The 27,249-nt window shown below is 45.3% G+C and overlaps 1 protein-coding gene across 3 annotated transcripts in view; it reads right to left on the bottom strand.

Annotated features, from left to right (window-relative positions):
* The window catches only part of RPRD1A (regulation of nuclear pre-mRNA domain containing 1A), a 431,185-nt gene that overhangs the window by 136,213 nt on the left and 267,723 nt on the right, over nucleotides 1–27,249 (bottom strand). The window contains exon 7 of one of the 3 annotated variants that reach the window (XM_086965531.1): nucleotides 21,508–22,471. The exons of the other annotated variants lie outside the window; for them this stretch is intronic. Coding sequence (XP_086821657.1) covers nucleotides 22,445–22,471 — 27 coding nt within the window. The 3' untranslated portion in view covers nucleotides 21,508–22,444. Of the gene's footprint in view, nucleotides 1–21,507; nucleotides 22,472–27,249 lie in introns of those variants that run through there. 3 annotated transcript variants of the gene reach the window in all.

The following is a 27,249-nucleotide window of genomic DNA, read 5'->3' as shown; positions in this document are numbered from 1 at the left end:
GAGGCCATGCACTCCATCTTAACATCGGACGGTAGAATTTTCCAGCAGGGGCCTGAAGCATGAGATAAATTACTCTTAATTTAAAACATTGATGTGAAAATGCCTACTGTAGTGTGGTGAAGTTCTTACAGGAGAGCATCAGGAGGCCACTGTGGGGAGCACAAACAGCGGTTCAGGAAGACGGAATGACAGTTCTGTTGACGTTTTCTACACACATCCACCAAGATGGAGCATGGATGTTATTCATACCGCATCCGCCGTTGCCTAAATTCAACTCTAGTGGAAGCAGAATTATGTGCAGATGACAATGAGGGAGATGCAGCAGGACATAGGATTAGGAGTGCCTTGTATAGTCTGCCAAAGCACCGCTTCAGTCTGGCAGAATTGTATTGGTGCCCTTTCTAAAAACATATACTTTTGAAGGAGTTACGACAAACTCATAAAAAATGTCAATCTGGTGAGGTAGTTGTGAAAGTGTTCAAACGGAGAAATAAAAGAATTGATCCTATGAGGTAGCAGTTGTCTCTCAACCCTCTTTAAATTCATGCCTTGCTTCCATAGGGATGCAGTCATTCAATAAAAATTGTGGGCACCAATTTTAGGGTGAAGGGGTGCACCCAGAATATATTTTGCTGACTGTTCCAGCAGAACTTATGATGCATAAACGGCACTGCAGTAGGTACAGGCTTCTGATTGTCAGTGGAAGCTATATTTTTTTTCTTGGCAAGACATTAGACAATAACCTTGTTTAGTAGTTGCGAATAAAGAATGGCCTCCATAGGTTTTTCTTGGAAAAAATACCTCAAGGTTTTCCTTTATCATACTGCATGCTGCGAGCCACTGATCCAATGACAAATCTGGTCGACCAGACATGCCAGGGCAGTTTTGGAGTAAACTATTGCTTCTCAATCCTGCCCATTTCTCAAGAGAAGGCAAGAGGTTTCTTGAAAAGGACCACATTATCCTATAAATCATCTAAAAAAGGGGGATGATCGGATTGGCTGACCTTTTCGGACATCTTAAGAGCCACTGCTATCCTTTTACAGAGATTGGTTGTAAACTTTGAATGCCCTTTTGAGTGGAACTTCTCAAACACAGTCTGGGCTGAATTTAATGTATGTGCCTCAGGAGATTCTTCTTCGGGAAGGATGCTCTTGACCTCTATTGCATTTCTGAGTACCACAACCTAGTTTGTATTCCTCGGAACAGACACCCTAACTTGATACAACAAAAGTAGGAAAGACTATTGGTTCCAGAGTCAAGCCTTTTCAGAGGTATGAAGATAAGAAGGAAGACTGATCTCGGTGGTTATGGCGCTTGACAGTATATAGGCTGATTACCTATGCTAGTGGTTATATATGTCGTTGGGTGCCTAGGTATGGGTTGTCATCCTTACCCACCAGTAATCCACAGATTTCTGTATATATGTACAAGACCTATCACAAAAATAGACAGCCTCTTGCGCTATATGTTGTAGCGGGATAGTCTGTAGGCCACTGCATTACAAGCACATGCCTCGCAAAATGCTGCTCAAGGTGAGCATGCTGATCAGTCTTGCTCAAGTTTTCCCTCAGTCATTGGGGGAGAAATGGACAGTCGACTGAAACTTTCATTAGGTTGGGGATCAAAAATTACAATCTGCATAAAGTTATCCAACATTTGCACTGGCAGCTCTGCTGATATCTTAATGGTAGACAACTGAATAAGTGGTACAGCTCAGAGCAAACTCCGAGCTATCAACAATAAATCACTAAGGTTGTCAACATTGTAGGTAAGGTTTTACAGTAAGAATTCTTTGTCGTTATGCATTTTGTCATCTAACTGGGACTGGCAGATGCCACCGACAGGAAAGTGGTGTTCCTCACCAAAAAGCTTACTTTTCCTTGCTGCCCTTGGGAACGTGGAGAAGTGTGGCTCACTGGTTAGAGGAGGCAGACCTGGAAGCGGAGGTCAGTCCGGGACCAGGGTTCAATTCCCGGCTCGGCGGGGTCTTGAGTCCTAAAAAAATGTCCACGGACTTGACAATTCTCACTCCGGTGCCTACTCGATTCACGGGTTCACACTTTGCGACTCTGGGCAATAGCTTGCTTAATCTCCACAACGGCCCCTCGCGGTGGGATCCCTGCCGGGGTTATCTCACAGGGAAATACCAGGACAGGTTCCCTAAGCAAGCGCTTAGATACCGGGTCGGTGATTTGAGCTATATAAATACATGTACATTTACAACGCTAGAGTAGTCATCAATGGGTCCTAGGACTGACAAAGGTCATCAACACTGTTCATCTGGAAACTATATTGTCCAATTACTTTGGTTGTGAAAGAGGATAAAAACAAAAAAGCTCCTAAGTATTACCTCACATACTGTGTGAAGCTGAAAGTCTGAGGCATGCTAGCCTCTGGTGCGAGTGCAGACAAGGCCAATTCACTGTTCCCACTGAGGCTCAGATAAATAAGAGATGGACAGTTTACTCCTAGACAATAGTATTTCAAGGTAGTACACTCATTTAACAGGATATCTGAGTGGACAGATCAAGGAATAGGCTATATAATTCAAGGTAATGTTGAAACATTGGTTGCTGGAAGAGCAGGCCATAGGCATCAGTAAAGTATTCAGCTAGGCAATGTAGACCACAGTATTACGTTTCTCGCTGAAGGCTACAGTAAACCCTTTCAGCTTATAGCAGTAAGGCCCAGCTGGGAAGCTGGCCTACATGATACAATGACCAATCTGTTGCAATCAGTCAAGTAATTTTTTGTTGCAAGTCTAAAGATGAAATAAGTGAAGCACATTATAATTTGAGGCAATCTGCAGCAGAGAAGCCTGTGCATGTTTTCTTGTGGGTTTGGATGAAGTTGTAGAGCGTTTATACACAGAAGGGCAAGGTAGGATAGTGGGGCGCAACTTCATACTGACTCTCACAGAAACCCTATCTGGTTAAAAAAAATGGGTTCTTTACCAAGATAGAGTAGTTCTCTAGCACTATGTCCCCTAGGATGACATTGCAGTCCGGGCTGAGCAATGTTGTGTCTTTGACCATTGAGCATATGTTGAAAAGGGAAGTACACAATAATCTGCGACAGAGCAAGAGGCAGTTGAGTCGATTAAAAGGACAGCTTTTTCATTTTCAATGCAATCAAAGACCAGTAACAGACCTTCTGAAACATATACAATATTTGTTTTTTGTGTGTAAATGTTGCAAAAGTATTTATCGGTCCACTTAAAGCCTAAAATACATTTAGTTTAATGTTTTTCCTATGGCACCAACCCCTTCACCTCTGACCCTTTAGTTATCTCTACTAGATGGGCAGATTGGAGATCAGAGAAGACGCCAAGGTAATAAGAAGGAAATTATTCAGTTGGTTGGGGGTGCACACAAAACTGGTTAGAACGATGGGGTTTTATTTAAAAAAAGGAAGAATAACCAGAAACATGGGTAAGGATGGAGAGTTAATCTGCAGCATACTGGGATTGTGGAGAATGTTATGCAGAGCAAGGCATGCTAGCAGAAGTGGGGGGAAGAAAAATGTAAACAAATGCTCAGCATAGTAATCATTTTAAACAAACTTTTTTTTTAGAATTCATAATTAACCTCCCAAAATGTATTCTGATTAGGTGAAAATAAAAGACGGATGGCAGCTCATGGGTGTATAACTGTTTGCTAGGGAAATCAGGGATGCAGGCGAGTGGCTGAAGACCTTTAAGGGTACAAGAGGGGTGGTCAAAAATGAAAGACTGAGGCAGGTGTTCTTGTGGATGTGCTGTGAAAGGCTTCGAGTCCTCTTAATCTGTTGAAATCTGCAAACATATTCCTTTAAAGATATTTTTGCAGATCTCGGATTAAAAAAAGAAAACTGAATTTTATGGTTCATGAAGGATAATCAAATATATATTGAGGGGGAGGATATAGGCAAATGGCTACTATCTTATGAGGGCGCTCTCAGGATGAGATGGGTGTCGAATATATATATATATATATATATATATATATATATATATATATATATACACACACACACACACACGCATCTATACATATATATATATATATACACACACATATATATGTATACATACACACACGTATGTATATATATATATATATATATATATATATATATATATATATATATACACACACACACACACACACATACACACGAAGGAGACACTCATTGAGCGGTTTGGAGAAAAAAGCCTCAGGCACACATACTAAGCGGCTTAGGGTGACCAACCGTCCGTAAATTTCACGGACAGTCCGTAATTTCGACCGTCTGTCCGTTGTCTGTGAAGGAATCTCTAACGGACGCCATTTGTCCGTCATTTTAACAGGGCACCGGTTGCCCCACCCTAAAGCCGGCACAGCTTGCACCCACCTCTTTTCTTCACTCCGATGCTGCCCCAAAGCTCCTCAGATGCCCGCAGCATTGGAGAGGCACAGCGGGATGGCTACCCTCACACCTCCAGCCCTTGATGACCTGTTAAGAGGTGCTTCGAAGGTGACAGAGGGAGGGGCTGCCGGTTCAGGAGCAGCGACATCCATTCACATGCAAACAGCCCTGAATGTGTCATGTCTCTGCTATTTAGAGGTGGGGTTCACACATTCCATTTCTACCCAGGGCCCCAAACATCCGAGACTCGGCCAGATTACACCCCTGATTACACCGAGGCAGCACGTGGTTCTCTTCACAGAGCTTAATTACTGTCACTAAATTGTAAGCAAACCTCGGTTCTTCAAACATGCAGTCTATAATGTAAGAAAATAAAGAAATGGCACAATCGCACCCACACTGATTAACAAAGTATGGAGGACAATCAGTTCAATCAGTTCTCTTAGAGTATCTCCTGTAAGTACTGTACATCACAGTGGGGGGTGGCATTTTGGACAGAGAGCCTGTCTTCTCGTTGTCTTGTGCAGGAGAGGAGCCCAAGATGATACTAAAATACTGCATGCCCACCCCTGTGTTCCCTCTCCTGTGATGGCTCCTGCCCTTCCCTCAGTGATGGCACCTGTCCCCGCATGTGGTGGCTCCAGTCCACCCCACGCCTGGGATGGCTCCTGTCCCCCCATGTTGTGGCTCCAGTCCACCCCCACCTGTGGTGGCTCTTGTCCCCCCCCTGTGGTGGATCCTGTCTCATCCCTGGGTGGCTTCTGTCCCAGTCCTGGAACGGCCCCTGCAGCGAGGGTGAAGTTCTTGATGGGCCTCTTCTCAAAAGGGCTTAGCTCAAAATTAATATGGAAAGTCGGCGAGTAAGTAAGTGAAGGGATGGGTGAATGGCTGGATGAATTAGTGAAAGGGTGAATGGATGAATGAAAGATTGAATAAATGGCTAATGATAGAGGATGGAGGGATTGATGAGTGAGGGGAAGGATGGAGAGAAAATGTAAATAGCTGGATGTATGGGTGGAAGGGTAGCTGAATGATGGATGAGGGGAAAGATGGATGAGGGGAAGGATGATGGATGAGGAGAAGGATGGATGGATGGAGGGGAAGGATGGATGGATGGATGGAGGGGAAGGATGGATGGATGGATGGAGGGGAAGGATGGATGGGTGAGGGGAAGGATGGATGGATGGAGTGGATGGAGGGGAAGGATGGATGGATCAGGAGATGGATGGATGGATGGATGAGGGGAAGGATAAATGGATGGGATGGATGGGTGAGGGGAAGGATGGATGATGGATGAAAGGATGGATGGATGAGGGGAAGGATGGATGAGGGGAAGGATGGATGAGGGGATGGATGAGGGGATGGATGAGGGGATGGATGGATGAGGGGATGGATGGATGAGGGGATGGATGGATGGGTGAGGGGATGGATGAGGGGATGGGTGAGGGGATGGATGGATGGATGAGGGGATGGATGGATGGATGAGGGGATGGATGGATGGATGGATGAGGGGATGGATGGATGAGGGGATGGATGGATGGATGAGGGGGTGGATAGAGGGGATGGATAGAGGGGATGGATAGAGGGGATGGATGGGTGGGTGAAAGGATGGATGATGAGGGGAAGGATGGATGATGAGGGGAAGGATGGATGGATGATGAGGGGAAGGATGGATGGATGATGAGGGGATGGATGGATGATGAGTGAAAGGATGGATGATGAGGGGAAGGGTGGATGGATGGATGGTGAGGGGAAGGGTGGATGGATGGATGATGAGGGGGTGCGTGAAAGGATGGATGGATGATTAGGGAATGGATGGATGATGAGGGGGTGGGTAAAAGGATGGATGGATGTTGAGGGGAAGGATGGATGGATGATGAGGGGAAGGATGGATGGATGATGAGGGGGTGGGTAAAAGGATGGATGGATGATGAGGGAAAAGGATGGATGGATGATGAGGGAAAAGGATGGATGGATGGATGATGAGGGAAAAGGATGGATGGATGATGAGGGAAAAGGATGGATGGATGATGAGGGGAGGATGGATGATGAGGGGACGGATGGATGATGGGTGGGTGGATGGATGGAGAGTCGGTGGGTGAAAGGATGGATGGATGGATGATGAGTGGGTGGGTGAAAGGATGGATGGATGATCAGTGGGTGGGTGAAAGGATGGATGGATGGATGATCAGTGGGTGGGTGAAAGGATGGATGATGGATGAGTGGGTGGGTGAAAGGATGGATGGGTGGGTGGATAGTGGGTGGGTGAAAGGATGGATCAGTGGATTGGATGGTGGGTGGGTGAAAGGATGGATGAGTGGGTGGGTGGATGAGTGGGTGGGTGGATGGTGGGTGGGTGGATGGTTGGGTGGATGATGGGTGGGTAGGTGGATGAGTGAAATGATGGATGGATTGATAAGTGCAAGGGTGAATGAATGCACGTATGAGTAAAAGGGTGGATGTAAGGATGGGTGAGTGAAAGGGAGGGTAGATGGACAAAAGGATGAATAGATGTGTGAAGGAGTGAAATGATAGATGGATGAGTGATAGGATCAATGGATGGATTCATGAGTGGATGAGTAGATGGATGGATGGACGGACGGATGGAAGGAAGGATGGCTAAGTGAAAGGGTCGATGGAGAGAGAAAGCGAGGATGGATGGATGACTAAAATAGTGGATGGGTGGAAGGATTAGTAAGTGAAAGGATGGCTGGATTGGTGAAAGGGTAAATGGCTGAATGGATGAGTGAGTGGATGGATGGGATAAAGAGTGGATGGATAAGTGTACAGATGGATAGGGTGAAATGGTGGATGGATGGATGGATGGATAATGAAGATGAGTGAAAGGATGGATGAGGGGATGGATGAAGGGATGGATGAGTGAAATGATAGATGGAAGGATACATGATGGATAGGTTTGCAAATGGTTGAATATGTTTGGAAATGGCTGGGCTTACTTATATACTATTGCGCGACCTCTGATGTGTCTGTAAAACGTACCTATTGTCCTGAAGATTTGTCCTGAATTTTGACCTCCTGTCATGAATTTGTGTCCTGAATTTTGACCCTTTGTCCTGAATTTTTACACTCACCGTCCTGAATTTGCACCAATGCCAGTTGGTCACCCTAACTAAGCGAGGCAATGCTTGATTTTAACGGAATATTTTGGCAGATCGTAACAAATTTGGTAAAGAACAAAGATCAATAGTAACAAGGCAAGTTAGCAAATTAATAATTCCAGTGGCGTAACAAAACTTGAGGATGCCCTGCTGCAAAGTGCATGGAGCGGGCCCCCACGCTCTGTAAGCAGTCAGGAGCTCTCAGCTGCCACCTGTGCACAGTGCCGGAAGAGGGGGAAGCGAGGGGGGGGGGGGCAACCCACACCGCGGGGGCTGCTACTACACCACTAACTCCCATAATTCTCAAAGATTAAAAACTTCCTTATGGGATGTGTCACACAAGGTTTATTCTGGGTACCAGCATAATGTATTATGGCATGGTTCCATCAGGAGACCTATCTGCCAACCTACTAAGTCTGAAAGAGTTTAAGTTCATAAATCACGGGGAGGGATAGAAGGTCAGTGTTTCTTTACTGGGACGAGAATGGAGGAGGGATGAAGGGAAGCATCTGAGGGAAGGGCAGAATGCGGATTTCATAGTGAAAAAAAGTAAATATTTACAAGTCAGAAAAAAAAGTATTTGCAAGAGCAGCTCCAGAAATTCTACTTGTCAAAGTAAAAGCAAACTGAAATTTCCCAACGGCAAACAGAACGACATAAAAGAGCATCTTACACACCCAACAAGAATAAAGTCAACACATCAAATTGGCTTCATGGACAAAGATAATTGGGGGTCTACCCTGCAGGAAAAGCAACTTTTACAACTCAATGTGAAGTGACTAATCATGACAAGTATAGTGTAATCTGTCCACTTAGTCAGCTCTATGGTTTGGGATCCCTCTACGCATTTCAGGTTCTGATTCTCTGCTCAATTATTCAGAATTAGATTTCCCTAGCTAAATAATAAATGAATGAGTGGTAGTACTTTTGGGCATGTAAAACAAAGTATTAGTGTTATCTATATAGACCAGACTATCGTCGCATGAATGACTTAAAGGAAGGCAATTTGTGCTGGGAACAACTTCTGTCAGACATGTTTTATGATAGAACAAATAATCGCTTGATTAGAGATAAAGATCTCGCAGGCGCTCCACACTACTAGCACCACTTCAAATTTTGAGCAGTCTACGGTATAAGTGATTAACAGATCGGGTAGAACACAACTGTTTAAGACAGGAATTATTTTCACACAATCACCAAAGAAGGAACATGAGGGCAGGCTGTTCTGAGGATTCTTAGTCTTTTGGTTTCTAGAAGATGGGCAGATGCCCAAAGGAGCAACACAGAACACAAGACAAATGATGGTGCAGAGGCTGCCTTTCTGAAACAAGCATTTACAATGCAATGGTTTTGCCTTTGTTAAATTTAGAGCTATTGGCATTGCTCTTGACATTATTTTTATTTATGTTTTTTTTAACATAAATAAATGGCATTGTCATTTACAATGCCACTAGCTTTATCTCTCGCAAATGACACACACAAACACACAGAGCCCCCCACACACACAGCCACACAGAGCCCCCCCCCACACACACAGCCACACAAAGCCCCCCCTACACACAGCCACACAAAGCTTCCTACACACACAGCCACACAAAGCTTCCCACACACACAGCCACACAAAGCTTCCCACACACACAGCCACACAGAGCCCTCCACACACACCCACACAGTACAAGCAGGCAACAGGGGCACACAGAGGCACAAGCAGGCAACAGGGGCACACGGAGGCACAAGCAGGCAACAGGGGCACACAGAGGCACAAGCAGGCAACAGGGGCACACAGAGGCACAAGCAGGCAACAGGGGCACACAGAGGCACAAGCAGGCAACAGGGGCACACAGAGGCACAAGCAGGCAACAGGGGCACACAGAGGCACAAGCAGGCAACAGGGGCACACAGAGGCACAAGCAGGCAACAGGAGCTCAGGGAGGTACAAGCAGGCAACAGGGGCACACGGAGGCACACGCAGGCAACAGGGGCACACAAAGGCACACGCAGGCAACAGGGGCACACGATTACTGGTGGCTGACATTATTTCATGAAGTCGACCCATCACTTGTTTTGCTTTCCTTAAACAGAACAGGGTAGGAATCGAGTTCCTGCAGGAAACACATTAAAATGCACATGGAGTATTCCAAGCTAGCAGAGAAATGGGGTGGACAGTGATATTAATCTGTGTCTTCTACCGTCAGAGGGGTGGCTATCTATTTGTTCTAGAAGTGATAAACATGGACCAGGAAGATTACTTCTGATAGAGGTTTCATAAGCAAGAGCCCTATGAAACGGACAAGCAATGGTAACTGTGTAATGATGGGTAAAATGGATATCCTCAATGAACAGGGACAGAGCACATATTTTCGAATGTAGTTGGCTGACTTGATGGATAGCGTAGATACGATGGATGACTGGAGAGAACTGCATTGCACTGAAAGGGCTTATTCCTTTACCCTCTCCACCTACCCCCTACCCCTCCCCATGGCTCAATAAAAGAAAAGACACGAGAAAAAAAAGCTAAACCTAACATCTTCTTTCAGCCAGTGGGGCTCTCCTGCAACTCCGGCAGCAGAGGCAGCGGTAGGGGGTCGGGAACGGGACCCGAGGCAGCGGTAGGGGGGCTGGAACGGGAGCAGAGGCAGCGGTAGGGGGGCGGGAACGGGGCCTGGGAGACACAGAGAGCGAGGCAGCGGTAGGGGGGCGGGAACGGGAGCCGAGGCAGCGGTAGGGGGGCGGGAACGGGGCCGGGGAGAGAGAGAGCGAGGCAGCGGTAGGGGGGCGGGAACGGGAGCCGAGGCAGCGGTAGGGGAGCGGGAACGAAGCCGGGGAGACACGGAGAGCGAGGCAGCGGTAGGGGGGCGGGAACGGGAGGCGAGGCAGCGGTAGGGGGGCGGGAACGGGGCCGGGGAGACACGGAGAGCGAGGCAGCGGTAGGGGGGCGGGAACGGGAGCCGAGGCAGCGGTAGGGGGCGGGAATGGGGCCGGGGAGACACGGAGAGCGAGGCAGCGGTAGGGGGGCGGGTTTTAGGCATCTAAAAGACAAGCATCGTTACCCTCACCACCACTAAAGTTTTGCACTTTATTGACCTTGAAATGATCAAAGGCTAAGCAGGTCCAGTGGGAGTTCAAAAAGGGACTTACAGGCTAAACAAATAGCAGCAGTAGACAAGGTGCCCACTCAGATGGTCCACTGTGTAGCCCTCCAAGGCCTATGATCTGGAGCATCTTGGGTGTGTAAGACTCTGTTCTGACTTATCAAATCAGCACAATCTGGAGCCTTCTGTATTGGTTTGTTTCACAAATGCACAAAGTTACAAATGTTTCTAAAGTAAAGGCCTTGGACTGAAAGCGTGGGAGGCATGCAGACACAGTGTGCTGCCCACCCTAAAAACCAACTGCCTTAAGTATCCTAATACAATGAATAGTACAATCTAAGCCCCAGAACCGAAAACCTACAGTTGTATTTAAAGATTGCCACATGGTCAACAGACTTAGTTATGTGCCGAGATCGCACACCTCCCACAAGAGAAAGCAGGTGTCATTCCCTCTGTGACCTGCGCTTCAGACCTGTTCCTCCCCTAGATCTGAAGTGCTTCTCCTGCCCTGCGCACTTGTGCCCTCCTGGACTGGTTTGCCCCTGGGGAGCTGCTCTCGTAGAGGGGTGGCGGTGTCCCTTTCAAGTGCGGTTATCACACAGAGCATTTAAAGGGGACAACAGCGCTTTTGTTCTCCCCGTGGGTGGTGTTGTGCCAGCGTGGAGTTGCTGTCTCCCAACCGCCCCGGCTCGCTGCTTTCCCCCTGGAGCCTCCTGCCCGGGGGCAATGGCGCTGTGGAGGTGCTCTTTGCTCTTCTCCTGCGGTTGCAGTGTCACCCTGAAGCAGTTGTCTCTCCAGCTGGACTCCGGGTGTCTCCGTGGAAACGTGCTGCTGCCGTGGAGTGGTCTCACCTCCTGAAGGCGCCCAGGGCCCGTGCCCGTCCCCTCTTCGCGGCGGCTGCTGCCTCCGCCGCACTGTTGCTCTTCCCCTGAAACCCGGCGAAGTTGTCGCTGCTTCTCCGGAGTTCGCCAGTGACAGGCTGTCACCGCCCCGGTCCTCTGTCCGCCCCTCGGATTCAGGGGGCTCCGGGCAGGCGGCGCCGCGGACCACGATCGGGGAATCAGCGCACAGGGCCCGGGAGAGCCAGCAGAGCAGCCGAGAGAGCGTCGAGGCAGCGGTAGGGGGGCGGGAACGGGAGCCGAGGCAGCGGTAGGGGGGCGGGAACGGGGTCGGGGAGACAGAGCGAGGCAGCGGTAGGGGGCGGGAACGGGAGCCGAGGCAGCGGTAGGGGAGCGGGTACGGGGCCGGGGAGACAGAGAGCGAGGCAGCGGTAGGGGGGCGGGAACGGGAGCCGAGGCAGCGGTAGGGGGGCGGGAACAGGGCCGGGGAGACACGGAGAGCGAGGCAGCGGTAGGGGGCGGGAACGGGTCCGGTGACACGGAGAGCGGGAGAGGGGGTGGGAACGGGCAAAAAAAAAAGCACAAAAAAAGCGAGCACTCACCTGGACTTCTTCCGGGTGCCTTCAATGCCGGACCAGATTCGGGGGCGTTCCCGAGAACAGGCTTTCGGCTGACGTAGCCAAAAGCCAAAAATTCTCGGGAACGCCCCCGAATCTGGTCCGAGATTGACGGACAGAGCCCTCTCCCAATGGCTAGCCTCCATTTATGGAGCTAGCCAATGGGAGGAGGGGGCTGTTACCCGACTCCACACACAGATCATAAGATTTTTCCTAGCGCATGCGTACTTCGTACGCATGCATTTGCTAGGCAAAACCTAAAAAGGCACTAACGCAGAGGGAGAGTTGCCTTCGGGTTTTCCTGACAAATGGGCCAAGGATGAAGTCTACAGACTGGCTCTACAAAGATGGTTAAGTCATTAACAAGGGGAAGACGACTTATTTATGTATGTTTAAAGGCTATGAGTGGCAAAAGGGCCTGAAATCACCAAGTCGTTAAACTGGAATAAATTTAAATCTTTGTACATTTTGAATCGTTCATGAGGAATGATTTGCCCTCGGTACATTTTTTGGCACCAAATTCAATACATAGGGCAAACACTACTGGTATGAAATGTTCCCCAGCACAAGGGAACTGCCTACGATAAGGCTGGATTGGTATGTAAGAATGCGTTACTTACCTGTAACTGCAGTTATCCAGTATTGGTGTCTTTCATAGATTCACATGCCTGAATCATTCCCCGTCGTCGAGACCGGAGTCTCCGGCACATAGAAAAGTAATGTCCTATAGATATACATAGAGAATAGTAGGCCTAAAGGCCTCACCTTAGTAACATATCCGTGTCCTTTTGTAAAAAAAGGACTAAACTCTAGACAAGAGCCAATCAGCTGTCACCTCCCTCTAGAACCTTCCTGGCACGAGCCTCAGTCCCTCAGATTTTCGTATGCACTAAGCTAAGTAGGCGTGACACAGAGTTAGGTGAGTCCTTCCCAGGAAGGCGGGAGGGTTGCATGTGAATCTATGAAAGACACCAATACTGGATAACTGCAGTTACAGGTAAGTAACGCATTTCTTATCCAGTATTATGGGTGTCTTTCATAGATTCACATGCCTGAATTAGAGTAGCAAGCAATGCACAGTGCACATTTCTGATGGTACAGCATATGCAAGTCATTAGATAATACATATCATGCGACTATAAACCACCAATAAATGTCAACAATAAGCATCAACATAGAAATGTGCATATCAGAGAAGGATGGAGGGACGGAGGAAGGCTCACCTTACTGAAATAGATGGCGTAACACTGCTTGTCCCACTGCCGCATCCCTCATCAGCTCTGTGTCCAGGCAGTAATGCCTAGTGAAGGTATGCGGCGACTTCCATGTTGCCGCCCTGCAAATGTCCACGACTGGCACCCCAGCAAAGAGTGCCATAGATGTAGACATAGCTCTTGTAGAATGAGCTCTGACTTTAGACCGTAATGGCTGTCCAGCTTGGTCATGACAGAAAGTAATCGTTGAAGAGATCCATCTGGAGATACTCTGCTTGGTAAGCGGTAGACCTTTCCCAGGTCTACTGAAAGCTGTGAAGAGTTGATTAGACTTCCTGAATGTTTTGGTCTTATCAATGTAAAATTTCAAGCAATTGTTAAGGTCTAACGAATGCAGCGACCTCTCAGCTGCGGTGCTGGGGTTTGGAAAGAATGACCTTAGGATTACAGGCTCGTTCGAGTGGAAGTCAGACGGGACTTTAGGAATAAATTTAGGATTGGTCCTTAAAATCACCGTTGTCTTTAAACTGTAGAAACGGATCCTGGATGGAAAATGCCTGCATTTCACTGACCCTGCTTGCAGATGTAAGCGCTAGGAGGAGAGCTGTTTTCCATGAGATGTATTTTAGGTCAGCCTTGTGTATGGGTTCGAACGGATGTTTCATAAGTAGGGTAAGAACCACATTTAGATGCCATGTTGGTGGAGCCATCCGTATTGGCGGGAAAGATCTGTATAGCCCTTTCAGGAACTGTTTATTTAGTCTGCTAGACCATAGAGAGGGCCCCTTTGAAGTCCTTTTAAAACGTGATATTGCTGCCAGGTGTACCTTAATGGAGGAGTGGGCTAGGCCCGACTGTGCCAGATGTAGTAAATAGGGCAAGATTTGTTCTGGAGAGGTGGAAAAAGGTAAAATTCCTCTGTCCGCACACCATACACAAAAGGGCTTCCACTTCAGGGAATACGTCTTGTTAGTGCTATCCGCTCTTGCCTTGGCTAGAATATCCCGACAGTCCTGTGGTATGTTTAGACTGCTGAATTCTCGGTACTCAGGAGCCAAGCGGCTAACCTGAGAGACTTCAGATCCGGATGTTGAACCTGCTTGTTGTTCATGGTGAGCAGGGATGGATACTGGCGCAGATAATCGGTGTCTCTAGAGATAGACGATGGAGCTCCGTGAACCAGTGTTGTCTTGGCCAGAATGGGGCTATCAGAATTAGAGTGCAAGGCTCCGCTTTCATCTTTCTGAGGACCCTGGGAAGCATCGGGAATGGTGGAAATGCGTATGCAAAGACGTTGCGCCATGCGATGGAAAATGCATTCCCTAGGGACTCTGACTGGGGATGCCAACTTGCGAAGTTTGGGCATTTTGCGTTCTTTCTGGTCGCAAATAGATCAATTTGCGGCGATCCCCACTTGGAAAAGATCTGGTCAATGATTGCCTGGTCCAGTTCCCATTCGTGCGACAATGTCCTCTGCCTGCTTAACGCGTCTGCAATTACATTGTCCTTGCCTGGGACATACTCCGCCCTTAGTGTTACATTGTGGAGCATGAGCCAATTCCAGATCTTTTGCGATTCGCAAGAGAGTGTCTGCGAACGCGTCCCTCCCTGTTTGTTTAGATAGTGCATCGTCATAGTGTTGTCGGTCCTGACGAGCACTAGGGAGTTCTTGATCCTTGGCAAGAATGACTGTAGGGCCAGCAACACTGCCCTCAGCTCGAGTAGGTTGATGGAGATGTTTTTCCAGCGCTGACCATTTGCCACTTATCTGCAGTTCTTGAAGGACAGCTCCCCAACCCTCCAAGGAAGCGTCCGTTGTGATTACATGAGGAGCTGTGGGAAGTAGGAATGTTAGTCCCTGCGAGAGGTTTTTTTATGACATCCACCATTGCAATGCCTTGATGATTCGCACTGTAATAGTTATGCGGTCGTCGAACGACCCTGTGCATTGTGTCCATTGCCTGGACAAAGCCTCTTGTGGTGGACGCATCCATAGACGGCAATGTGGTATGAGTAGGATGCACGATGACATCATCCCCAAAAGGGATTTGAAGATACGAACTGTCAATGTTTTCCTCGAGGCTACTGTTGAGGCTAGAGAAAGGAGCCTGCGTTTTCGTTCCTGGAATGGAAACACCTTTGCAGAACCTGTGTTCAGAGTTGCTCCAAGAAAGGTGATGATGCGAGAAGGTTGAAAAGTGGACTTTTCTTGGTTGATTGTAAGACCCAAGTGACTGAAGCGATTGAGACAGGCGTTGGAGGATTTGGAGGCGCCTGCAAAGGATGGTGCCTTCACCAGCTAGTCGTCCAAATATGGGAAGACTTGGTGACCATGCTGCCTGAGGAAAGCTGCCACCGGGGAGAGACACTTGGTGAAGATGCAGGGTGCAGATTTGAGGGCAAAAGGTAGGACACAGAACTGGAAGTGCCTGCCCGCAACTGCAAATCTCAGGTATTTTTTGTGGACTGGAACATGAAAGTATGCGTCCTGTACGTCCAGTGACGTCATGAAATCCCCTTCCTCTAGGAGGTTCAAGATCTCCTGTATGGTGACCATGCGGAACGACTGCTTCTTTAAGAACTTGTTCAACGCTCTGAGGTCTAGAATGGGCCTCCATTTCTTTTCCTTCTTCTGAATGAGAAAGAAGCGGGAGTAAAATCCCTTCCCCTTCTGAGACGATGGTAGTCTCTCTATCGCTCCTTTCCTGAGCATATTTGAGAGTTCTTGCAGAAGCAATCGTAGGTTTTTGTGTTGCATTGGGCGGGGAGGAGTTGTTGGAGGGATAATTTCGAATTCCATGGAATGGCCAAATTGAATCAATTGAAGGACCCACCGGTCCGTGGGTATTCTTTTCCAATTCCTGAGAAAATGTGTCAATTTTCCTCCAATCTTTAAAGAAGTAGATGGAGGTTGGACTGGCTGGATGAATAGGCCATTGGCGTCCGCCATTGTTCCTCCTTTGATTTTTGCCTCTAAAGTTTGACTTTCCGTATGAGGATTGTCGGCCCTGTTGTTGTTGGCGATTCTGATATGGAGTTCTACCCTGGTTGGAAGAATATGATGGTCTGCTCTGAAAACCACCTCTGTATGAGGCTTGTCCTCGTCCTCTGTTCGCTTGAAAGGACTGGTTCTTATATTGGAGCGTACCCAGAGCTCTTGCCGTGTCCGTGTCTTTTTTAATAGTTTGTAGAGCTTTGTCGATCTTCGCTCCAAACAGATGTTGGCCATCATAAGGCATATCTAGGACTTTAGACTGTACCTCCTGAAAAAAATGAAGTTGCCTTGAGCCATCTTTGCCTTCGTAAAACGGCTGCCCCGGCCAGCTGCCAGAACCCCGTCATCGCTACGTCCATAGCGCAGTCTATTATTTCAGACGCTGGCGTCTGACCTTCCAAAAGGATAGATTGTACTTCCTCCTTTGAGGCTTCTGGTAACTCCGATAAATACGGTGCAATATCCGTCCAAAGCTGTCTATTGTATCGTCCTAGAAGCCCCAGTGTATTTGGTGCCTTCACCGTAATTGCTGACATTGTAGAAAAACGTTTTCCTATATGGTCTAGCTTCCTCCCCTCCTTGTCCGGTGGCGCTGTCAAAAGAGATGAGAGGTTTCTAGAATTCTTTTGTGCCGCCTGAGTGACTACTGAATCAGGTTTAGGGTGCCCTGTGAGACAGGCCGCTGCGGACGGTGGTGCCTTGTATTTCTTATCCAACTACTGGCGAGACTGAGGCTGGAGTTTGCATAAACTGCAGACCCTGTTCCCATACATAATCAATTATTGAAATTGATCTTGCTGCTTTTTTAAGCGGTTCTTTAAAATCGTATAGGAAACAGTCCTGTTCCTGAGATTCCATTGTCATGTGGAAGCGTTTTGCCGCTCTATCAACCAAATTGTGGAAACCACCGATGTCCACCGGTGGCGAGTCTGAAGTAGCGGGCACAGGAGACGCTGGAAATCGATGACATATTCGTCATAGTCGTCATGAACGGATTGGTCATCCTGCACTTCACCCTCCTCTGGTTGATCTTCCTCTCCTTCTTCATCAGATGATGGAGGACAAGACACGTGCACCCTCTCCTGCTGGAGAACCAAGGGTGGCGGTCGAGGTTGTGGCAATGGCACGGTCACCGCTGGTTGAGGAGCTGGTGATTCCAGGAATCTTTTTATAGTCCTCAATCAGAAATCTTAAGTCAGTCACTAGAAATGCTAGCAGACACACCATGGGTGTAATGTGCGTCTGTACTGTATGCTGCTGGACTACTTCCTTGTCCGAGCTTTGACATTTCACTACTAGCTCCGAATGGCTGTTTGCCAGGAGCATATCCTCCTCATCAGACTCTTCATCTTGTAGGAGATGAGCTGGCGGTAGACTTTGTACCTGGCTTGGAGATGTTAAGTCCGGTGTGATTGCCCTCTGAGATTTTGACCCGCGAAGTGGAATGGAACCCAGAATCAGTCATCAACACCTGGCTCGTCGACGGAGAGATTGTAAACGGTGTATTGCCAACAGTCTGTTCATTTGGGACCTTTGCTGTCGCCGGGATTATCGTCGTCGACTGCTCCAACAGGGTCGTCGACGATGGTTTCATCGACGGTGTCACTGTCGACGGCGTCTTTATAGTAGTCGACTCCTTTGTCGACGGCGTTGCTGTGGACGGTATCTTCATCGTCATCGACGCCTTCGTCAACGGTGTGCCCGTCGACGCTGATGTTTTCGTCGGCGAGGTCTTCGTCGGAGTGGCTTTCGTCGACGGAGTTGACTTTGTCGTCGATGCTGCAGTCGTCGACGGCGTTTTGGGCGTCGACTATGACCTTTTAATAACAATGGTCGACGGCAAGGGCTTACCCGCCGTCGACGATGGAGTAATCGTTGTTGAAGATAACGTTGACAATGCCGTCGTCGTCGAGACGTAGACAGGAGATACAGCCTTACTGAGCGCCGATGATGTCGATGAGGTCCCAGCTCGCCGCCTTCCTCGAAGCCAACAAATCCCTCGACTCCTCACAGTCCGGCTTCCGAGCCAAACACAGTACTGAGACCGCACTCATCGCAGCAACAGACTACATCCGAACTCTACTGGACAATGGAGACACAGTCGCCCTCATCCTCCTCGACATCTCGGCAGCCTTCGACACAGTCTGTCATAACACCCTGTTACAACGACTTAGAAACATCGGAATCCAAGGAAAAGCACTGGAATGGATCACTTCTTTCCTTGCCGGAAGAACTCAGAGAGTACGCCTCCCACCATTCAAGTCAGAGGCCACTGAAGTCATCTGCGGCGTGCCACAAGGATCTTCACTCAGCCCCACCCTCTTCAACGTATACATGAGCCTCCTCACGACCATCGCACGCCAACACAACCTCAACATCATCTCCTACGCTGATAACACTCAACTGATCCTCTCACTCACCAAAGACCCAAACATCGCCAAAACCAACCTACATGAAGGAATGAAAGAGGTAGCCGAATGGATGAAGCATAGCCGTCTGAAACTGAATTCAGACAAAACAGAAGTCCTTATCTTAGGTACCTCCCCCTCCACCTGGGAAAAGACTCTTGGTGGCCAGAAGCCCTTGGAAAAGCACCCATCCCAACGGATCACGCACGGAACCTAGGCGTCATCCTGGATTCCTCACTCTCGATGACCAGACAAGTCAACGCCGTCTCCTCATCTTGCTTCAACATTCTTTGCATGCTCAAAAAAACATTTCGCTGGATCCCCACCGAAACTAGAAAAACGGTCACCACGCACTGGTTACAAGCCGCCTTGACTACGGAAACACCCTTTACGCCGGTACCACCGCAAAACTTCAGAAAAAACTCCAACGCATCCAGAACGCATCAGCCAGACTCATATTAGACATCCCGCGTAAAGAACACATTTCTGGTCACCTTAAAAACCTCCTCTGGCTCCCTGTCAATAAGAGAATAACTTTCCGCCTCCTCACCCACGCACACAAAGCTCTCTACGAACTTGGACCCGAATGCCTCAATTCACGTCTTTCCTTCTACACCACCTCCCGCCAGCTGCGCTCTTCCAACCAAGCCCTCGCTACTGTTCCCCGCGTCAACAAAACCACCATGGGAGGAAGATCATTCTCCTACCTAGCGGCCAAAACCTGGAACTCCCTTCCCATGCATCTTCGCCTCACTCCAAACCACCTAGCATTCAGAAAGCAGCTTAAAACCTGGATATTCGAGAAGTAATTCCCCACCCCTCCTCAAGCGCCTTGAGACCCTCTGGGTATGTAGCGCGCTATATAAATTTATTGACTTGACTTGACTTGAAGGTGTGAACCTCCTTGTCAGACGCTGATGCTGACTGGATCTCTGAAGACTTTTTAGGTTTCTTCTTTGGAGGAGCGTCTTGAGGGCTAGGGAAAGCTACCCTTGGCCTTTTGAAAGACAGTTTAGAGGAGACTGAAGAGCTCTCACCTTCTCAGAAGATTCCAGATTGTATCTGTCCTTGAGCCTTTAAGCCATATCAGAAGGCGTCCTTCTCGGTCCTTGAGAGTTTTTGTGGAAAATGTTCTACATATTTTGCAGTCCTTAGATGGATGATCCGGGTATAGGCAATATAAGCATTTCTTGTGTTGGTAATCGATGTGAGCCTTTTTTTACCACAAGAACTACAGGCTCTAAAAAGACCCTTCTTATGAGTATCAGCCATAATAATTCGCCTTCACCTAGAACGAATCCAATTTTTAAAGAAATAAAGCTTTAGAAGCAAACCTGAGCAGAACTCCGGTGGAGACTCCCTTAGCACAACGTGCGGTAGAAAATCTGAGAGACGGAGGCTCCTGCCAGGAAGGTTCTAGAGGGAGGTGACAGCTGATTGGCTCTTGTCTAGAGTTTAGTCCTTTTTACAAAAGGACATGGATATGTTACTAAGGTGAGGCCTACTATTCTCTATGTATGTCTATAGGACATTACTTTTCTATGTACCGGAGACTTCCGTCTGGACGACGGGGAATGATTCAGGCATGTGAATCTATGAAAGACACCCATAATACTGGATAAATATCCACCTTAAAGATTTGTTGTCATTCTATTTCCTTTTGTACATGGATTAGTCCATGGGATCATTTTAAATGAGGGGATTTCTAGAAGAAGTCTATTTAAGTGCAGATCTCTGGGTCCTGCTGTGATGGAAAGGAAAAAGTGTGAATAAGCCATGACCAACCTCTTTAGAACCAGTTGCAGCAATTGTGCCCAACTGCAGTCGTTCATAGGTTTTTATGGCAAGAACTGCAGCATTTGTTTTGCAATGTAAAATCGAAGGGAAATATGTAATTAGGATCTAGATGTGTATACAACGGAAAGATCAGTATATGTATATATTTTTAATAACCTGCATCACAGAAAATAATGCCAACTTGGCAAAACTTTTCCACTCCAAAAACATATCCAGCATGTTCTTTGTTAAATTATTATGTACTTTTCAAAGACCACTTGAAAAAGTTCAACCAATCCATGGGAAGAGCTTTGGCGCACCAGAGGGCTAGATTCACGCTATACAATTACGGTCAATAAAATAAAGTATATTTTATAATGCAAATTATTTGTCAACATTTGGTGAGATTTGGAGGGAACACCATTGAGATTTCTTGATGTTGTATTGGAAAGTGTGTAAACATGAAAAGTATATGGGTTACATTTTTGCAAATGGTATGTTAAAATAAATCAGTGTACTTCAAGAAAACCACTAAAGACCCCGAAAAAAAGCTTTGGTCAACAAGTCAGGTAGGAAACACTTAGGGCTCTTTTAGAGTTTTGGAATATGTTGTTCGACTAAGTGTACAGAATTGGTTTGCATTTGCCAAGTCATAAACATGCAAACTGTTTGTCTTTACCAATACAAAATCCCCATACACAATAAGTGAAATGGGCATGGCCATTGGATCTGCTAATTACAATGGCCATATTTTGAAACTTTGTAACTCAAAAAAAAGTATCAATATTTTGAGGCAGCTCATGCGATCACATGCATGCTCTGCCCCATGGCAAGTAGTAACCAATTACGAAAAGTGAAGCAGGCCACAGTGGACCACATTCCCATTGCCTACAGTTATAGGTACCATTGTGGAAAGCAGCAGCAAGCAGCAATCCCACAGGACGGATGCCAGTGTCCCTAATGGTCTAACCATATGCAGTACCGATGACAATGCAACCCCTGACATTGTAAGAGGCAGCACATTCTAAAGGAATATAATATTAGAACTCAGTCCATTCCTCACAATACATTTTATTCCTGGATCCTCATTATTAACAATTATGTTTATTCTTAATACCAATTAATAGGTGTCAAAGTTAATCAGCTCAAAAGCCGAACAAGTGTAATGCAGATTTAGATCGATTCCGCTTTCTCAAGACTAAGCAAATGTACAGAAAAGTAAACAAGTAGTCCAGTTGACCCCCTTATAAGGCATGAGACGGACACAGCTTAATAGGGACTGATGAACTATTGCCCCCAGTTACTGATTGAGCTAAATTTCGTTAAGAAAACTTCCTCATGATGCAATCATTTTAAAATGAATGAAAAATAACTGATGATAATGAAGATCAAGAAAGAACATTCATTATAAAGTACAGGCTGATTTATGGTAATGTATTCGCTCTGTTGAGCAGTGCCACATATCATCACAATTAACTGACATATCTTGGGGGCGTAAGAGTGCCAAGTTTGAGATCACCTACTGCACCAAGCATTTTTCTGCGCTGAAATGGTCCCAATATTTGTACAACATTTACTATTTTTGCTAGTGAAAGTGTTCACAAAATTAAAATCACTGAACATTACATGCCAAAAAAATATATTCCTTCAAGTGTAGGGCAAAGAAATCAACTGTTCGATCTGGCCTGTGATGTACGACTAATTGTTTATCTATTCTTCAATTCCAGCTTTCAACAGACAAGTTAAGTACAGAAACAACTGTAATTACATGGCTTCATTACATATAATGAGGGGATCAAGTCTTGCTTGGAAGACTTTGTGTTGATATAGAAAGGCAAACATGGATGAAAACTGAAGAAACCATTCGAAGAGGTTGACACTGTGAAAGAAGAAAAAGTTAAGACCAATTCTTATACAAAGAAGACCAAGAATATTTTTGGAGTTGATGTTTATTCCTTTTTAGCAGGCGGATTGGACTAATGGAAGGCAGCATCATTAGCAGAGCATGTTCTCGTTCTCCTCCTGAAAAAAAAGCTCAATAGATGTTAAAGAAAAACATTTTCAGTAGATATTCAGTATGCAAAACTACTTACCCAGATAAAACTGATTTTGAAGGGGAAAAATAAAATCAGGACAACTTTCATCTCTGAAGAACGGATTTTAATTTTTGAGCTGGTTTACATCCATGCTTTCGCACCTCAAATTTTATCTAACCGTATTCGTATTTTGGCTTTACAATTATGATAGTTTGTGCATTAAGGGGGGATCTGGTTTTCTGTTACTATGCTTAAAAAAATTAAAAAAATCAACAAACGACACTCAATTTGTTTCCCAGGCTACTTAAAACTATTTAAAAAATAAAAATAAAGGGAAACATTCTCAGAAGGATCCTTACTTCCATAGAGGTCGGAACGCTTCTGTTTTTGTTTAGTTTGTGAATACCTGGAATTAGCTGTAGGAACCAACATGAGTGCTGGAAAACTGTACAGTTCGGGTCAGCTCATTTTCTCAAAATGGTCTTTTTGAAAAGGAATGGAGGCAAGATGTAGATAAAGAAAATAAAATGGCGCAAAATACCTGCATCAGTCAATCTGCAAGGCATATTTGCAATCATATCTGTACATTACCTTTACTTGGTTCCCACCCCATAAGCTCCAAAATCGAGTTTACTCAGCTTAAATTATGTGGTAAACAACCACCGAGTTTGGCTGTGCCAATGCTTTCTATTACGTAATCAGGGGCAGTACCAAGAAAAGCAATATTAAGTGTGTTTACAAAAACTCAATATCCCTTATGCCATGTAAAATTATAGGGTGGTTTGGGAATACACATTCTACAATGGTGTATCCAAATACCTACCTCAACAATTGCATCAAAGTTCAAAACCAATAAGGAATTACTTTCTCCCTTACACTCACCAACTTAAGCCAATATAATAAATGTGTTCTTATCACCACGGTACCCTCAGTTAAATCACAGCAAAGGGAATAGCTAAACCTGCAACCACGACACACGCGTTTTAGTTTAATTAGTCCCCAAGGGCATTACACCCAAGGGAATCATTGCAACAACAAGCAATGTTTCCAGAAAAAAAGGATTCCCTAACAATAACGCACGAGAAACAACAAACTGTACTAAAATATGCTCATGACCACATGTGGACAATCAAAAATTTAGCAATCTAAAAGCAAATGCAAGACATCCTACATTACTATACCACTCCGTATAAAAATGGTACGGAAAATGTGGGTACTGTAGAGAATGGGGACGCTTAGCCGTATAAATGAGCAATTGAGGCGCATTCCTTCACTCTAGCATACTGCAGGTTCTCTTCCCTTTTTCTAAAGAGACGTGTACAGAAAAAAAGTAACTCATAGACCACAAAATCCCATATTTCCAAAATTCTCAGAGTAAATACTAAACCGATCACAGGATACCAGCACCAATGTCATTTGGGTTTGAGAACATGTTTTGTATCCGCATTCAAGAACTTAAAAAAAAACACAGACTTGCTTACTGTTACTAGTCTTGGGAGATCTAGGCTGACAGCAAGGTTTCTAAAAGGTTAATAGCAACACATAAAAGCACCTTCCCCAAATTATCCTCAGAGTTGCAAAGCACTGTGCTATAAAGTTATTATAGTTTTAACGCCGTTTTTTTTTTATTTGATGTTTTCAATGAGCATTTTGTAGTACATGGTCAACAACAGATCATCCAATGGAGTAACAAATCGCTTGGTACAGGTTATGGCCAGTGCATACCTCCCAAATTAGGCCTGCCTTTATTTCGTTATAATGCACTGCCTACCCGAGATAAACACTGCTGAAGAGGTTAGGGCAAGGTCTTCTAGGTTTTAATAAAGTAGGAAAAAACACACATCAATCCAGTGTATCACACCGAAAAGTGAACAATTAAGAAGAGCATGGGTGTTCTTATGATCATGAAACAAAGAAACACAAAGGTAAATGGCGACCAGTCAGAGGCTAGCGGGGAAGGTGAATGCTGAGCAATGCATCATCATTTCAGACGTCTTCAGCTACTTCTTCACTGCCTCCACCTGAACAAACATCAAGATCACAGAGTAGCATCTGCATTATTTTCTTCTTTTGATATTGGCATGGCCAAAACGAGAAAACAATTGCACCCTGGGATTTTTACAGAGGACCACTTCTTTATCACATGCATAAAGTGATGTTAAAAACAAACACAAACAAGGAGATCTATCCTCTTACGATTCTATAGCGTGACATAATATATATATATCCGACCTGCATCTAACCCTCAAGTCCTAACAGTAGATAAATTCCTCAGGGGAGCTAATCATCCCAGCCTGGATTGCCGAACTAGTCTACTGATTACAATTAGGTCATGTTGTGCGACAAGAGTCCTGTTTGCCATGTGGCAATATGACAGGATTCCTGGCCCAAGAAATCATTGGTGGAATAAAAAAGTGACTTGAACAACTGTGTAACTTTGGGGAAAAAATTAAATGGAGTTTGTGCACAGATAGTGGGAGTCATGCCGAGTTTCAGCTAGGGTGTCACCTGGAACACCGCATTTCTTTACCCTGTTCCTTCATGCATCACAGTTCCAAGCAGGAGATGCTGAATGAAGAAAGATGAGGTAGAAGTCCTGGAGACAGCGAAGTAAAGGCGACAAATAGTGAATCCAGCCTTTTCTGGGGAAATTACTGGTAAAGCACCCTGACCACGTAATCTGAAGTATGCCCAACATTATTTCGGCCATCTCGGAATACATATACACATATATACATACATATATACATATATATACACATATATATATATATATACACACATATATATACACACACATATATACACACACATATATACATATATACATATACACACATATATATATACATATACACACATATATATACACATATATATATACACATATATATACACACACATATATACATATATATATATACATACATATATACATACATACATATACACACACACATATATACACACACACATATATATATATATATATTACCTACTGGCGGTCGCCAGTAGGTATATATAGTTAGGATTTTTTCTCTATGGGATTTTTGAAAATTCTATGTCTAATAACTTTGGCGTTTGTGGACGGAATTGGCTGAAATTTTCAGGAAAATGGAACATTTTGTTTCTGAGCAGCCCCTGACAATTTGGGGGGGTTTCATCAAGGGGGGGCCGAGAAAAAAGGGGGGTCCCAAAACGCGTTTTTCCCATGTTAATTTCCATAGGGCGGTTGGCCTCACTTTTAGCTCGAACGGCTGAATGGATTTGCACGAAACTTGGCAAAATTGTAGGGACTGTTAGCCCGATGTGCCTTTGCTAGGTCTCAATATATGTGCTCCAGTGGATTTTGAGTAATTTAGGTTCAAAAAAAGATATATATCTGGGCGGAGCCTAACCACACATCTGATCTGATTGGCTGTCAGCACTTCATCCAAGAAGTGTTGGCAGCCATCTTGGGACCAATATACATGATAGCACCTCATTAAAAAGCATTGTAGTTAATAGAGGGTTTTAGGACTTTAGTTACATTATAAATCATTTGTTGATGGTACCATACTCGTTTTAGGAATTGTGGTGGGTTCTAAGGTGATTTTACCATGTGAAAAAACCTTCTGCTGTGATATCATGAATATTGTTTGAAAGAAAACTAATATCTCATGATTTTCCCACAGTGGTTTGGAAGGGGATCTATAAGCTAAACTGAAAGCATATTTTCTGTAAATTCACATTATCTTTCTCAGTCATGTGAAAATGAAGTCTGACATTCTCAGTAAAACATGTACATCCAACAAGGACAGAGACTGTCAGTTGATTCCTTTGTGTTCTACTGCAGCCTCCTAGAGTGTTCTAAAGAACAACTAGAGCGCTAACAGTCCTACTTATTACAAAGGTATGGCACACCTGAAGCCATCTTGATTGGAATAAAGTGGTAACTCTTAAAACATTTAATTTAAAAAGGAACAAAATGAGGGGGTATATTTTGCCATAGAAAGTATGATTAGTGCTGCAGAATGAAAAATTAGGGCACATTTTGAGTGACTTCTCAAATCCTTTTCTATTTCATTAAAACATTCTGACATGCAGTCTCCCAAAATGGCCACCAGAGACAAAAGAGCCCAAATGTAGCCCAAATATCACCCAGATGTAGCCCAAGTATAGCCCAATGACAGAATGTCCCAGAGTGTTCTAAAGAACAACTAGAGCGCTAACAGTCTTACTTATGACAAACGTATGGCACACCAGAAGCCATCTTGATTGGAATGAAGTGGTAAGTCTGAAAACACTCAAATTAAAAAGGAACAACATGAGGGGGTTAATTTTGCCATAGAAAGTATGATTAGTGCTTCAGAAAGAAAAATTAGGGATCATTTTGAGTGACTTCTAAAATCCTCTTCTATTTCATTAAAAAAATTCTGACATGCAGACTGAAACATGCACTTTGAATACCAGCAGCAGACGTCCCTGGTGAGCAGTAGCTTTACTACAGTGATCTAATGTGCAACTAGAGTGCTAACATTCAGAATTTATGGCAAATGTGTGACACTTCTGAATGCCTTTTTGATGGAACCAAAGTAAACAAGCATTGAAAATGCAATAGATCTCGCCCTCGTTTAAGTTAAAGCCATTCTGTTTGTAATGAGGTGGCTTTTTAGCTTTGCTTTTATTAGTGTTTTTTCAACTTTCATGTAAATAACATGCATCTGTATGCATATAAGTATATGTATGCATGCATTTATGTTTGTATTTATATAGATATACAGA

This window comes from Lissotriton vulgaris, chromosome 4_1 (genome assembly GCF_964263255.1).
Source record: "Lissotriton vulgaris chromosome 4_1, aLisVul1.2, whole genome shotgun sequence".
NCBI classification, from domain to species: Eukaryota; Metazoa; Chordata; class Amphibia; order Caudata; family Salamandridae; genus Lissotriton; species Lissotriton vulgaris.
This window is presented reverse-complemented; position numbering and strand designations above follow the sequence as displayed.